The sequence below is a fragment of the Glycine max genome, chromosome 18 (assembly GCF_000004515.6).
Source record: "Glycine max cultivar Williams 82 chromosome 18, Glycine_max_v4.0, whole genome shotgun sequence".
Lineage (NCBI taxonomy): Eukaryota > Viridiplantae > Streptophyta > Magnoliopsida > Fabales > Fabaceae > Glycine > Glycine max.
Genome location: NC_038254.2, coordinates 53,843,202 through 53,858,649, shown reverse-complemented (window position 1 = coordinate 53,858,649; position 15,448 = coordinate 53,843,202). Strand labels below are relative to the sequence as shown.

At 34.0% G+C, this 15,448-nt stretch overlaps 3 protein-coding genes and 1 pseudogene across 4 annotated transcripts; 1 reads left to right on the top strand and 3 right to left on the bottom strand.

The window, feature by feature from the left end:
• Positions 1-36: 36 nt before the first annotated feature.
• LOC100306156 (ribosomal protein S21 family protein) lies at positions 37-2,256 on the bottom strand. Its single transcript, NM_001349697.1, has 3 exons — positions 2,148-2,256; positions 1,120-1,493; positions 37-332 (listed from the first exon to the last, which is right to left on the bottom strand). The coding sequence occupies exons 2-3, from the start codon at positions 1,446-1,448 to the stop codon at positions 323-325; spliced, it is 339 nt and encodes a 112-aa protein (NP_001336626.1). The 5' UTR covers positions 1,449-1,493; positions 2,148-2,256; the 3' UTR covers positions 37-322.
• Positions 2,257-3,135: 879 nt separating this feature from the next.
• LOC100811406 (pentatricopeptide repeat-containing protein At1g71460, chloroplastic-like) lies at positions 3,136-8,360 on the bottom strand (annotated as a pseudogene).
• An 808-nt stretch (positions 8,361-9,168) lies between these two features.
• Positions 9,169-10,003, top strand: LOC100810725 (PRA1 family protein F2-like). The gene has a single exon (NM_001254565.3). It carries the CDS (start codon positions 9,334-9,336, stop codon positions 9,922-9,924), a length of 591 nt encoding a protein of 196 aa, NP_001241494.1. The 5' UTR covers positions 9,169-9,333; the 3' UTR covers positions 9,925-10,003.
• Positions 10,004-12,462: 2,459 nt separating this feature from the next.
• On the bottom strand, positions 12,463-14,868 carry LOC102660528 (uncharacterized). Of its 2 annotated transcripts, XM_006602799.4 has the most exons (6): positions 14,576-14,867; positions 14,289-14,369; positions 13,670-13,738; positions 13,373-13,543; positions 12,800-13,153; positions 12,463-12,687 (listed from the first exon to the last, which is right to left on the bottom strand). In XM_006602799.4, the coding sequence occupies exons 1-6, from the start codon at positions 14,657-14,659 to the stop codon at positions 12,649-12,651; spliced, it is 798 nt and encodes a 265-aa protein (XP_006602862.1). In that variant the 5' UTR covers positions 14,660-14,867; the 3' UTR covers positions 12,463-12,648. The 2 variants fall into 2 exon arrangements, with proteins under 2 accessions (XP_006602862.1, XP_014626697.1); XM_014771211.3 differs by having other exon boundaries at positions 12,463-13,153; positions 14,576-14,868.
• Between the last annotated feature and the right edge of the window lie 580 nt (positions 14,869-15,448).

Here is a 15,448-nt window from a genome sequence, read left to right as displayed (position 1 = left end):
ATAAATTATCCTAGTAAAAAGAAATAACAGGATAATCCTGCATCCACAACTGCTGCTTGAAAACTGCCATCACAAATAAAGAACATTCAACATCTTGACTCAGATTCAAGACTTGACCAAACCATTGTCATACTTGTCATAAAATGTATACTTTATTTATTGTATAGATTGCAAATGCATCTGATACAAAAAATCACAGCTACCAAAGTACTTACGACCTGATTCGGGCATTGGAAAGAATGTGTCGACTGCAGTGGCCACATGCAAATTATAAAATAATTGCAACTTATGCTGACCATTTTTTGTGTGAACTGCAACTTTCTCATAGACCCCTGCCATATTGCAATAGAATATGCAAAAAGTCAGAACAAATAGAAGCAACATAAAATCTTATAAAATGTGAGCATCACAAAGACCAAAAAAGGGTAAGTGTTTAAGCAAAGGGAATGAAGTGGAATAAAATCCCCAGGCTAGAATGATATAATATGCCTTCGATTCAATTCAAACTTTAGTTTTTACTAACTCTCACACTAAAGCATCCAAGGCATAAAAACCTGGCAAATCTCCATAAAAGCAGAACAAGATAGACCATTACTTCCAAACTTGGAATTAACTAGTGAACAGATTAACGGATCTCAAGTTAATATCTTCAAGGTTAAAGATTGCAGGCTAAATTGATATCTTACGCATAATTATTTCACTTCAGCAACAAAACCACATCTCAGTATGTTCAGAGCGTAGGCTAGATAGAGAAAATAAGCCCACAAGAAATATGGTAAAATTCATCTTATTTTGAGTTTTTTTCCTATGAAAAGATAAAGTGATTATATAGTATAACAAGGCTCTAAAAATAATCTTTTTTTGCAAGGCTTATATGTGTGTGTGGTGTGTTTTAGTGTCCTATATTTGGGACATTGGCCATACTGGAGTGTCTGTGTCAAAATCTATGCTGCATAGCTTAAATAATTCCCACTATTGCAGGATATTCTCTGGAATTTAGCTAACATCATGTATTTAGAGTATTACTTGGATAAAAAGAAATGTGATGTAGAGTCAAGGTGCATATTTTGCTAATATTCTAAAGGGGAAAATTAGGTCTTTTACACAAGCGCTATATACCTGACTTTCTTGATCATAATGGCCTTAAGTTTCTTAGCAAGATCTTCAGATCGAATCTTCCGCTCCAAGTTCTTTTGGGCTAAAACACGCTTCTCAGAGTTTTTGATATGGAATCTTTGTTCTTGCTTTATCATCCTCTCAATCCCACTTGATTGCATCTTACGCTGCATCAATCCCAATGCTGCTTCCAAGTTCCCACCCATGACCTTCACTCTTATGCCTCTGCATTGCTGGAGCTGCTGCATTTGATGATGCCCATTATTGAAGGGTTCAGGTGTGAAACCTGAATGTCTGACTAAGCTTGATAAACGCCTTGCAACTGAGTTCATATCTAGGGGAGATGAATGTGCTTACTACTATTCCTTTTATAAGCACTAGCAAAAAGCAAAAGAAAGAGAAAAAAACTCAATTTCAAGAAGAAAAAAAAACAAAATCTAGTTATATTGCTCTTGAAAAAGCATCATGCATTAAAAAGGAGGGACAATCATAGTTTTATCTTTTTTATAAATTTATTGGAACTTTCATATGAATTAATTTTGGGGGATTTAGTAAGTTGTTTAGGTAGTATTAGGGTAGATTTAGAACTGGAGTATTATTTGGATATTATATAGATTCAAAAGAACCTAGGCAATGGCTTACATCTCAATCAAATATGCTTATCAAAGGGTCTGCTATCTGTTAAACAAAATAGAACGTATATAATTCACAATTTGCTCCAACTCAAACATCTGCTTGTACCAGAATTTACTAATTAAACCAGAACCCCTAATTTTGTATTTCATACCAAGTAGCTCTTGTCCAGACTAGGATTTTCAAATAGATCCAAATATTTTCCATCAGAGGCGTATTCTAGTTTAAAACAAAGAAATAACACGTCTAAGTAGTGACCACAAGAAAACACGCACAAAAACCACAATTTCACAGTAGAGGGTCAAAACTGAATTAGGGATCAATACTCTCATTGCAGTTAATTAGAAAGAAATGAACGGAAAGGAGGAGCGAAAATGAAAAAAGGTCCAAGAATTTACCTCTGGTTGCCTAGTCGGAGGAAGTCGCGTCGCGGCAGATAGGGCTTCAAAGTCGAAACTGAGATTCTTGAACAGGGAAAGTTTATTTTATTTTTGGCCAAACGACGGCGTATAGGAATGGAAGTATTTTCAATTTTAGGGTCACCACTCACTGGGTTTTGAATTATGAAACCTGAAGAATCCGTTTCTTAAGTATAACTGTATAAGGGTTAAATTTTTTTATTTTTTTTAAAGAATATATAAGAATTGAAATAAAAATGTGTTTCCAAAAACTAAAGATATATTTAATTTTTAAGTGATTAGTTTAATTTGAACCAACATATAAATTATATTTTGTTTGCACCGAGAATATCATTTCACTTACAATAGGAGAGTATTAATAAAATAAATTTATAATAGAAGAGTAATTTCTTCAAGATGTAGAAATTACCAAATGAATATTATCTCTTTACAAAATCTTTTTTATAGATATAATCAAGAACCAAACGCCTATTAACATATTTAATGGATTTAATTATCTATCAATTGTGTTGTAATTTGTTGGTAAAGAAACATATAAAATTAAAACCAACTAATCATGTTGGGTTTTCATCAAGTCATTTAAACCAATAATAGATTAGGCATTAGTGTAAAACTAAATTTGGTTGGAAGAAACTTTTCAAATTACAGTAGAAAAAGGACTTAAATCAACCCAATTTATGCTTTGAGAATGGACATGGATTGGAATATTGAAACTATGCAAGGTTACTTTTGTCCAAGTAATTTTTAAAACACCAGATTCCCAAAAGGTATGAATGATATAAACACTTAATTTGGTAGAGAAGCTTCAAGAAAATCTTATGAGCCGTATAGTATGGAACAAAATTACAAATACATGACAATTTACAAATTCTGAGCCAAAAGTTACATTTTAGTATTCTGCATTGTTCAACATTCTATAAATCCTTTAGAAGGAAAAGGTGTTGTCTCTTCTACAAGAAAGAACTCATTTGTTCAAATCTCTGAGCTTTCTCTAGCTGACCATTGCAGTCTTATGAGCCGTATAGTATGAAACAAAATTACAAATACATGACAATTTACAAATTCTGAGCCAAAAGTTACATTTATGTATTCTGGATTGTTCAACATTCTATAAATCCTTTAGAAGGAAAAGGTGTTGTCTCTTCTACAAGAAAGAACCCATTTGTTCAAATCTCTGAGCTTTCTCTAGCTGACCATTGCAGGTAAGTAATCGCACCATAATAGCGAAGTGTTCCTTAGATGCTTCAATCTTATTTCTAGGCATTGAATTGAAGATTCTACAAGCATCATCAACAAATCCAGCTGTCACATATAGATAGAATGGCTTCAAAAGTGAAGTGGTTTGGAGAATATCTCATCTGATCAAAAAGGTTAACTGCATCTTGATACAATTCAAGATCTCCATATGCCCTTATAAGAGCAGTCCATGTCATAGAACCTTTAACTGGAACTGCATTAAACACCAAATTAGCTTTATTAATATCTCCAAATGAACCATACATATTAATAAGTTCTGCAGAAACAAAATGGACTGATTTAAAGTCCCTTTTCAATATCTGCCCATGAATCTCCTTCCCCGAGCTTTACAAGTTTAGTTCACCACAAACACTCAACATCCTTCTTATACCAACAGAGTCAGGCCTATGCTTTGACAATTGCATTGACCTAATCACACCAAGTGCTTCACACAGATATCCATTTTCAATATAAGAATCAATCATGGCGGTCCATGAAATCACATTCCTTTGTTCCATATTATCAAATAATCTTCTAGAATACTCAAAAACACCACACTTAGAGTACATTGTCATCAATGAAGAAGTTACAGACACACTAGGCAGAAACCAATGTTTCAAAGCGTAAGCATGAATCTGCTTCGCTTGTTCCAAAGCCCTCAACTGTGCACAAACTGGAAGAACAGTGGCAAGTGTCACCACATCAGGCCTGAACCCTTCTTGCTGCATCCAAATCGTGGACCTCAGTGCCTGCTTTAGTTTCCCATTCACAGCATACCCTGCCATCAGAGCCGTCCAACAAACCACATTCCTCTCCTTCGAACCATAAAAAACCTGTCTTGCCGAAATCATATCCCCACACTTGCAATACATATCAATCAAAGCAGACTGAACTGGCACCAGCTTAGAGTATGACTTCGTTTTCACAACATAAGCATGAAACTCCTGACCCAACCTCCTCAGACAAACCTCCCAGATCACAGGAATAACAATAGTCATCACAACCGAACTCAGCTTCACTCCCTCCTCCACCATCCACCTCACATACTCCAACACCTCCCTCTGCAACCTATTGTGCGCAAACCCAGCAAGCATCGCACCCCACACAACAATATCCCTCTCGGGAATCTCCTCAAACACCCGGCACGCAAGCATAACTTTCCCACACTTGAAGTACTTATCAATAAAACTGGTTCTAAGAATGTAGTTATCCACCAATCCATTCTTGATCAGAAGCCCATGAGTCTTCAATCCTTGCAAAAATGCTGTTGCACCGGCAAAGCTCTTAATCACATTAGAGAAACTATACACATTCAACTCAACCCCCAATGCCCTCATCTCAGTATAAGTCTTGAGCACATCAATGTACCGTCTTTTCCCCGAAACCACAGTCCCTCTGAGCAGAGCATTCCACGGGTACACGCTCTCACAGGGCAATCCATCAAACAGTTTCTGTGCATCTTCCAACGACCCACATGCCGTGTACATGTGAACAAGCTTTGTCCGTAAGAAAGCGTTGTTTTCGAGTCCATTGATTCTGATGTGGGTGTGAACTTCCTTTCCTTGGGGCAGTGACTTGGTGCGAATGCACGCGGCGATGACCGAAGAGAAAGTGGTGGCGTCGACGGGAATGCCGCGTTGGTCCACTTAGTCCAAGATGGTAAGAGCTTCCTTGAGCTTGTTCTGGCGATTTGATGTCTTTGTAGATGAAGATTGGGTTTTTGTTGTGGAGGGGAAAGGAGCACGGAAACGCGTTTTTTCGGTGAAGGGTTTTGGCTTTTTTGTTCTGTGTTTTCTGGGGGTGGCGAATCTGGGAGGTTTTGTGTGGTGGGTTTTGGAGGGTGGTGGTGGGGATCGTGGGGAGGGTCTAAAGCTGAAGACTTGAAAAATGTTGGGTGTGGAATGTGGAGAGAGACGAAACAGAGTTTTCCATGGATAACTAACAAACGGAATAGATATTTTTTATGTGAGGCAGGTTTTTGGAGTAGAACAGAACATGTAAATCATAGATAATTTTTTTTACGTAATAAATCATAGATATGAATCATTTTTATTTTTATTTTATTGTATTTGGTAACTAGAGTAACTAGTGTATATTTGAAAAAATTAATTAAAAAATTAGTAGGATTTAAAGAATTAGTTAAAAGTTTGTTGATAGCTAATAAATTAGTTTATTAAATTATTAATGCTCAATAAAATTAACGGTAAAAGTAGTTGAAAATTATAAAATAACATAAAAATAGTATAATTATAATTTATTTAAAAAAGATAATTAAGAAATTGAATAAATATATTAAGAAGATAAATGAAATAAAATATAAAAAATTAAAATTTAATGTTTTAAAAAAATGTTAAAAAATACTAAAAAAGACTTGTTTACCTTCAAACAAGTTTTTCAATTAATAAAAAAAATTAAAAATTAACTAAATTATCTTGTTGAACATAATCCTAATCATACTTTTCTTGATTCTCTAAAAGAATATATTTTGTAAGGATTAATCTCTCTTTCTCACAAACTCAACATGTGTTATCAATTATATTATATTGAATATCATTTTGATCATAATAGATGCTTGAGATTATATTATAACCCCTTAAAGGTGATGTAATTGATTTTTTTTAAAATATATATATATATATATATATATATATATATATATATATATATATATATATATATATAAAAGCTAAGTTTTAAATATAAAATAAATGTATTTAATGTTTTGATAAATGATACAATAACATACAATATTAATCCCTTATCCATGAGTTTGACTATATGAATCACACAACCACAACCAAGGACATATTCAGGCCTAGATTGTTGAGGAGACAATTTATTTTGGCCATTTTATAGAGAATAAACTTCATCCAATAAATATATGTGTGAAAATAACTAAATCCAAATTAAAATATTAAACTACATTTAGATGCAATTAACCAGTGTTTACTTAAACTTCCCTTATTTCCTACTAATATTAAAAATATCCGTGATATGAGGGTGAAAAATGAAACTATACCTTTACTATTCGACGTGTGAACTGAAGAAGGATGTTAACATTCAAAAAAAGTCATTACCAGCAGTTTGACATTACAGTGGGTGTTGTGTTGGTTCCATTAAATTGACTCAAAACAACTTATGCAAGTACAAAGAAGTTCCCCAATTTGGACTTCAATTTGTTACTTGCCAAATCTTCTACCGCCTAACCAAGCACTTAATCTTAAACAAAAAGGAACTATAAAAGTATTATTTTAACTGTTTAGAATAGTAATTTTCTCGTGAGAATAAACCATCTGTGGAACATCATCCAATTAGTTCCTAAAATTAAAGAATCAAAAAAGAAAGTCTTTCAAATTGGTTTCCCAAGTTAAGTTAGTCTAAATCGCAACGTTAGTCACCTAATGTAGTTTAACACGTTAAATGTCAAGCAAATAACTCATTAGGGTCAGCTTAGTGACATAGGATTTACGATTTAGGTACTATTCATGAGTGGGTGTTGCTAGGTGCACCTAGCATTATTGCTGGTGCACCCAGCACCCTATGTGTAAAGACAAAAGTACCCCCGGATATATTTAAAGTATTTTTTGTGCACCCAACTCATTCTGTTTGATCAGCGTATGTGATAATGTGATCCGCATATGATTTTGTTGATCCGCAAGTTTGTTAAGGATCAAGTTGATCCGCAAGTTGCTCACGGATCAAGTTGATTTGTAAGACTTCTATGGATTAACTTGATCCGTAAACACCTAACATCAGCCTTAAAGCATTGACTCGGGGAAGAAAAAAACAAGGCCTTTAAACTACAAAATTTTTTCACTAAGCAATTTAGGGGGGAGAAAAAAACAGAGTAGATAAAATTGAGTATGGAATACGAGTTAAACGCATTGACTCTGGAAGAAAAAAAAGACAAAGCTCAATAAACTTGAGAAACGTTCACCGAGTAAATTAAGAAAGAAGAAAAGAAGAGTAAAAAAAATCGAGTATTGAATACGAATCAAACACATTTGACTTTGGAAGAAAAAAAAAACAAGCTCAATGTTTAAAACTTCATAAACGTTGAGGGAGCAATTAGGAAGGAAAAAGAAGAGTTTTAAAAAATGGTGCATTGAATACGAATTAAATGCAGAAGAGGAAAAAAATGGTGCTTTGAATATGAATTAAATGCAAAAGAGGAAAAAAATGGTGCATTGAATACAAATTAAATGTAGAAGAGGAAAAAAATGGAAAATTGAATACAAATTAAATGCAGAAGAGGAAAAAAATGGAAAATTGAATAGCTCGGCGCGAAAAAGAAGAAGAAACCGACATAGTGAATTAATTGAAAAAACGTTAAAGGAGAAAAACGTTTACGTTTTCATGGTAATGCACGCAGAGACTTTCGATGTTGTAGAGAGGAGCATGACCGTCGTCAGCAGAAACGGCTTCCACCACCGATCCAACGTCAACAACAATTTGCTAGCGATTCGCATCCATTGAATTCAATTAAATTTCTTTGATGCGTTTCACTTTATTGCAGAGAGAGAGGCTTCGATTTTTTCAACCACAATGACGAAGAAGAGTTCTTGAACCAAGAACTGAAATACCCTTGATCCATAAGCCTTTTAAGTTGATCCGTATAAAGCTTACAGATCAAGTTGATCCATAAAAGGCATATGGATCAACTTGATCCGCATTTGATCCACGCGTCTTACACGGATCAACTTGATCCGCACGTATTACACGGATCAACTTGATCCGCATGAGACTTTCACAGATCAAGTTGATCCACCGGTGTTTTACGGATCACCCTGATCCGTACATATTACTAGTGGAGGAGCATTTTTGGCATTATCAAGTGATGCTGGGTGCACCAACAATAATGCTCAATGCACCAAGCAACATCCCATGCATAAGAGTCAAACCATTATAATCCAAAAAAATGTCAAGCAAAAATGTTCTGTATCCTCTATGTGCCATACCACTCAGCAAAATGATATACCAAAATCTTCTCTTCTTCTATCTGTATGTCTTTCTAATTCATCTCTCTGTCTCTGTCTCTAGTATCCTTTAAAAATTATTTTTCTGAATTCACGCATTCACAAATTGGAACTGCTGGATGAATATTGACAATTCACGTTTTGGATGCATATTTTAAGTTAGATATATCAAAATAAAAATATAAAACGTAGTCATTTGGTCTACATTTAACTTAGCCGAATGCAGAAAATTCTGGTCCCCCTTGCTCTCATCCTTCCCTCTAAATACTTTGTTTTCTTTTGCATACTCTTCCATTTGGAAGAGACACGTAAAGACTTGTGTGATACTTAACGTATAACCTTAGCTGATATATATTATATTATGGACTAAGGTAACCAACAAAACTAACTTAAAGGATTTTTTAAATTTCTCTAATTCTAGAAACCAATCCAATAACGCCTTACAGATTCGTTAAAGATGGTAAGTACTTAATTTACTCTTTCTCCCTAATTACCGATATTAAAGAAATTGTGATCTCAAAGACAATACAACTAGAAATAGCTAGTTAGAATTGAAGAAGAATAACAACAAACTTTTACCAAAGTAACCAGAATGAATAGTAGGTTAAGTTAGTATTCTATGAGTAACACTTGACTAAGTCTTCAAACGCTCAAATTATTCAATAGGAAACATTTTACTAAGTCTTCAAATTCAAAGTCGTCGTCAACCAGCTGTCCTCAGAAATTAATGCTCCCTCTTTTCCTTAGATTCTATTCTATATATTATGAATCAACTTGAACCAAATTATATTCGTAGAGAAAGTAAATACAAGTAGTAATCTAAATCTCTATCCTTATAGTTTTCTGTGAGACACTTTTGGAACAAATTTCTCAATATCATTTGTTTCTCATCAAGAGCAGTTTTTCAATTGAGCAATATTTCTTTGATCTTCCAATTTTTCACTTCAATTGCCATGGCAAATTATGGAACCACACAGAGAATTCCCACCTCCTCAACACCACAATCCACCGCTGACACTTATGAACCAGAACCAAAAGCACCCCATGAAAAGTTCTACAGTGATTTCAGAATCTACTGCCCCATTAACATACCCTCAACATCAGAAGCTGCAGGGGTACGTATCATGAGAAACATGTGCAATTTCGGATTGTACTACACACTCTTTGTGTGGATCATACTCTTCATAACCCTCATCCCTCAGCGTAAGGTGTCATTGATTCTGTTTGTCATCATGACCTATGTGACAACCCTTTATTTTTTACTCTTGAGGGCATTTCCAAACTCTGTTGTGCTTCACAGAATCATAGACAAAAGAGTTGTGCTGGCTTTGCTAGCAATTGCAACTGCAGTGCAGCTGATTTTGACTAAGGCAGGTATACATCTTGCAGTGACTTTGGCTAGCAGTGTGCCTGTGCTTTTGGTTCATGCTGTTCTGTGGGCTAGTTATGATGCCTTTGAGGTTGAGGATTCTTCTGCTAAAGGGGAACTGGCTCCTCTTGCTGGCCATAGTGAAAGTGTTGCTGACAATTCTGATGCTGTTTAAAATTTTGGGGGCTCACTATGTTGTCCTTTCTGAGTTTTGTTTCTTACATCGACATTGATATCATTAAAATAATGCAAAAGAAAAAATATATATATGATATAATAAGAAGATGCAAATGCATACATGTAGTGGTTTTTTTAATACTAAGAAGTTTAGATGAGTTAAATTCTGGTAATTCACTAAGGACACACGTATTTATTAGATATGAGTTTGATCTTTATCAATTAGATCAATCTTTGTTGGCCATAAATAATACAGGTACAAAGTATATGTACAACTATCTTGAATAAAAGTCTAGATACAAAAGTGTGAATTCCATTTTCCTTCTTTTTTACTGAAATTTGTTTACTCTAATAACATTTTGATCAATCACATTTGTTTTTCAAGGTCAACTGCAAAGTATAGAATCGATAGTTCCTATAATTTGAAATGTCCTCTTTATACAGAAAAATCCCACAAGCCAAGTCATAGTCGTATACTGAATGAATTGCAAGGCAAGTTCCTACTATTTAGAAAATGATTTTAGACTAATAATAATACTGATAGAATTGACCACTCAGACTTGCCAATTGCTAATACTGCTTCTTAGCACTGTCTAAGTGGTGCCGGCTCTGATGCTCTCTTGTATGATATATTGGACTTTTGGGGTAGAGAATTATTGTATGGTTTGAGATTTATTGCCTGTCTAGAATTCTGATCAATATTTGTTTGACATGTAGTCATTTTTAATTAATTCTTTAATTATACTGTAGTATATAATAATTTCTCGAAGGTGGGAGGAAAAGAGGAACCTAACTATCATTTGCTAATATCAGATGATGACTGAGGAAAAGAGGAACCTAACTATCATTTGTTTTCAAATAGTCAATTTCTCGACAGACAGGCTCAACCTCATAGAAGCCAATCAAGCAATTGACTATCAACCAGTCAATCAGAACATTTTCATATTGAACTTCTCGTAAGACCACTAAAGCCACATGAATTAACAATACGTGATCAATCAAATAAAAAAAAATATAATCCTTTTCTAAATGCATATATTGCTTATAGAAAATTTCAACCATTTCAATAATTGTTATTTTAGCAAAAAGAAGTTTAAAACTACATTTAACAAATTTTAGGTAAAAAAATCGACAATATATTTCAATAAAAATTTAAAGAACTGGCTTGATTATTGATTTAAAATGTTAAACAAAATCCATTAAGATAATTTAATAAGTAATGTTTCTGCATCATAAAAAGTTCAACAGATAATATCCAAAAAATTATAATAATTTAATAAATTATTGTAAAATTAGTATACAAAATCTCATTTTTAGACTTCACTTTAAGTCTAAATATATATTGAATCACCCCTAAAACGTCTACTTCAAAAGTTGAATTATTCCTCCATCTAGTTTGCTGTAATACCTATCTTGAGTATGTTTTTCGCCAGGTGGTATATGAATAAAATTATTTTTCAGTTGATAAGAGTTTTGTGATGACGATTTTTTTAATTACGTTTTATATTGACAAACTTTTCAGTTGCATTTCTGTTAGAAATGTCAAGTGATTTTATTAAATTTGAATGATGCATGTTTAGACTAAATTGTACGGGTTATTTTATAAATGTAAAAAAGATGATGTGTGAAAAACAAAATCAAAATTGCTTTAAATAAGGCTCCCTAATTGGATGGGGGCTTTTGGGGGAGGGTACTGGGTACGTAGTTGACAAAAGCTTTTCAAATCCACGTGTAGCATATACTATAGGAAAAAATTATCACAGTTTAGACTTTAGATGAAACATACAAAAGTTTTTAAATCTACAAATGTGCAAACAAAGGCGAATGTACCTTTGGAAGCCGTACGGAGACGTTCCGTTAACTGCTTGAGATGGCTGCGAGATGCTTTGGCATAGGTGATTTTGAGAAGGATCCAGAGATCATGCGAGGTCTTGATTTGAGACATCAGGGAGGCCACTTCATTAGAGAGAGTGGTGAGGAGAGCACCATATATAAGGCGGTCCTGTCGACGCCAGGTTTGGTAAGCAGGATTCTGAGTTGTTACCGGAAGTGATGCAGTGGTGGGATCGTTTCCGACGGAGTGGCGTCGAAGATGTTAGAGCGGTGAGGATCGTTTCTGACGGCGAAGGAAAAGATCCATCTGGATATTGGAGGAGATCATAGCCATCAAGGAGAGCTTCAACTTGTTGTTTCCAATTAGGATAATTATTGGGAAGAAGTTTGGTGACATTGGTGAAAGTGATGCAAGCAAGGGGTTTGGATGGCTCATGGGGGTTGGGAATGAAGGAGTTGTTGTCGGCCATGGGAGGCAAGGGTGGAAAACGACGTCCTTAATTGAAGAAATAGGGAATGAGTGGATCGTTTAGGCTGATACCATATAGAGGAATAGGTTTGTAACTTTTATTCATAATTTGATATTAGTTTACAGTGATATATACAAGTGAACAGCCCTAATATGTAGTGAATCAAGCTACCAATCTCCTAATAATTGTCAACAAATCATAATTGAAAATAACATATTTACACGGCTAAATAATTAAAGGAATTGAAAACTAATTATTATTATTGATAGTTACCCTATATGCCAAAGCACTAAGCATTCATCACTTGGCTCCTCCATCTTGTTTTGGGCATCTCCAGGAAGCAAAAAGCACCAGCAAGACCACAACAAGAAGCAGCATAACAAAGCCAAGAACCCCTAAAGATGCAAACAAGATGCCACTCATTCTAAACGTGCCACACATGACATCAAACCCTGATGCTGCAGCAACCAACACAGATAAACAGTACAGAAGAGAAAGGCACAGCATTGAGATGATAGGCACTCTAAAAGCCAAAGACCAAACCACAATTAATGTGTACACAAAACTCACTATGAACATTCCAGTCCATAAAATTGCTGGCAAGAACCCGGTAGAGGCTTTCGACAAACTTAGTATCTGTGAGCTGTTTCTTGAGCTTATGGATTGGGATAGGTTCTCAAAAGGGTTGCCTAAAGCAGATAAAAGTGCTGCTTGAACTCCATATAACTTAACTGCTAATGCAGCACGATGTTCCTGTGGACAAATTATCTTTGTTGAACAGAACTGTATGAATGTCTCACGAATGGAAACACTTACAGAATCATTTTTTGTTAATCCTTGGCCTCTGCGTTCTAAAGTTTTTCTCATTTCTTTGATGTTTATCACATGGGAAGAGGAAGAAGATATAGAAGGTTCCTTGTTTGCCTGTCAAAATTAGGAAGAATTACTCAAATTTTAATCTCTTAAGCTTCAGGAGAAATTATTATATGGTCAGAAACTACTACATGTCTATAGTCCTAACTAATTTTTACACATGTAATAAAAAAAATTGCAAAGAAAAAACTATACTTTGTTTGTAAATCCCATTTATATGGTTACTATTTTTTTCTCAAATGAGCAAGCAAATTAATCTGGATGACTAACCTTGTCAATGTGGCTGCTTTTCTTTTTCCGTTTCTTGGTGAGTATGTCGTTAGAGTTGTTGATAGTTTTTTTAAGTTCCTTCTGACCTTTTTCCTCGTCGCTTTGTGTGCTCCACTCTTCTTCATCTTCCTCATCAATATAGGCTTTATTGTAAGGCAATATTTTGTCAGGCTGCAAAGTGCATGTGGAGACAAAAGTCATATACAGTCTAAAGTAGTGTTTCGGCATCTGTTGCATGAACAGAGAAAAGTCACGGGTAACATGACAAAAATGAAGAACATAATGGTGATCTCTTGCCTCATAATATACTGCTGTAGCATTTCTCAAGTACACAATTGTTCTCAGTAACTCCTTATTTGTAGGGTACTGTTAATGCAAACACGAAAGACATGTATGTTAGAAAGGGGGAGGAAACAAAGAAACACACAAAACAGAAAAATAATGATGAGGACAACAACAACCATAATGAGATACAGATTGGGATAAAACATTAGATGATTCAATTTTCAATCAAAATTGATCTTCATCTCTATACTTTAAAAAGCATAATTTTGGGTAATCACTTCTCACCTTAGTATCTCTCTAGTTTCATAAAGAAAACACACAAAACAGAAAAATAATGATGAGGACAACAACAACCATAATGAGATACAGATTGGGATAAAACATTAGATGATTCAATTTTCAATCAAAATTGATCTCCATCTCTATACTTTAAAAAGCATAATTTTGGGTAATCACTTCTCACCTTAGTATCTCTCTAGTTTCATAAAGAAAAATGAAATTTACTAATTGTGAAAAATACCATAATCAAAATCATTCACTTTAAAGCATAGGTACAAATCATAAGATCAATTTTGATTGAAAATTGAAAGATTTATAACACATTTTACTCAAAAGATTAACAATTTTGTACCTCAATTTGTTTCTCTGGAAATCTCCCTGCAGCTGACCCTCGACGCAATTTCCTGTATATGATTGGATTTGGTTGCCTTGCCTTTGTTGTTAATGATTTGCAAAATAAAATAAAAAGGCCACTTAAAGCCAAAATTAAAATAAAATAAAAAAATCAACTTTGAGGAGGAAGCAAGGTGCATAGCAACTACCAAGTGGCCACTTAATGGCTATTTTTGTTTGTAAGCATCAGTCAAATTTAACTTTGAGGGAAAACAAAACAAGGTGCACTACTGCTGCATAACTTACAGGCTTTCTTGGAAGCAAGAACTTATTGTTTACATTGTTCTCCCTGGCCTGTTCTGAAACAGAAGAAAGACTCAAAGGATCCATGACACAAGAGGATCGCCAATTCTACAAGATGCCAATTTAAAATATTTGGCTTCCAACTTCCATGATCATCCTCCAAGTCTTAACTAGTGTTGTGATGAAATTACATAGAAACTTCGAACCATATAGCTCATGCTTCTTCCTTTTCATGCGTTGGAAGCTTCTTCCGCCTACAATTTGTTTTTCTTTTTTTCCAACAATTTATGCTTTTTTCAAGAGTGTATAGGCAGGGACGGATCCACGTTGAGGCAGGGTGTGGCTATAGCCACACCAGAATTTTTTAAATTATAATTTTAACTAAAAACTTTTTACGTTAGTTTATTAAATTATAGATATTTAGTAAAATTAACTATTATGCTAATTGGTAAATAATAAAATAACCTAAAGAACATGTAATTATAACAAAAATCATTAGTTTTAATTTTTAAGATAATTTTTTATACTTATTATTTTTGTTTAAATATTAAATATTTACTAATGTTAAATAATATAATGTTAAAAATAACGTTTTTTTTTATAATTACACGTTCTTAGTTTGTTTTTTTACAAAGGCTACATGTTCGTAGTTATAAATCAGCACTAAGTTATGATATTAAAATAATAAACATATAGTATTAAAATAAAATTTTAATGAAATAAATATATAACCCAAAGATAGCTAATGTAATAGGTTGTGCTCCGGGCAATAACTTTATGACTGCTCTTACGATTCAAAAGGATAGAGACAAGAATTGCTTCGGGACAAACAAGTATCTCAATTTGTTAAATTGATTGAAGAGGGTCAGATAGAGA

Coding starts and splice junctions, on each gene's coding strand:
- LOC100306156 (NM_001349697.1), bottom strand. CDS start 1,448: ATGAACTCAGTTGCAAGGCGTTTATCAAGCTTAGTCAGACATTCAGGT.
- LOC100810725 (NM_001254565.3), top strand. CDS start 9,334: ATGGCAAATTATGGAACCACACAGAGAATTCCCACCTCCTCAACACCA.
- LOC102660528 (XM_014771211.3), bottom strand. CDS start 14,659: ATGGATCCTTTGAGTCTTTCTTCTGTTTCAGAACAGGCCAGGGAGAAC. Junction 14,370..14,575: donor TCTTGCTTCCAAGAAAGCCT/GTAAGTTATGCA, acceptor TTAACAACAAAG/GCAAGGCAACCAAATCCAAT. Junction 13,739..14,288: donor TTCCAGAGAAACAAATTGAG/GTACAAAATTGT, acceptor TTGCATTAACAG/TACCCTACAAATAAGGAGTT.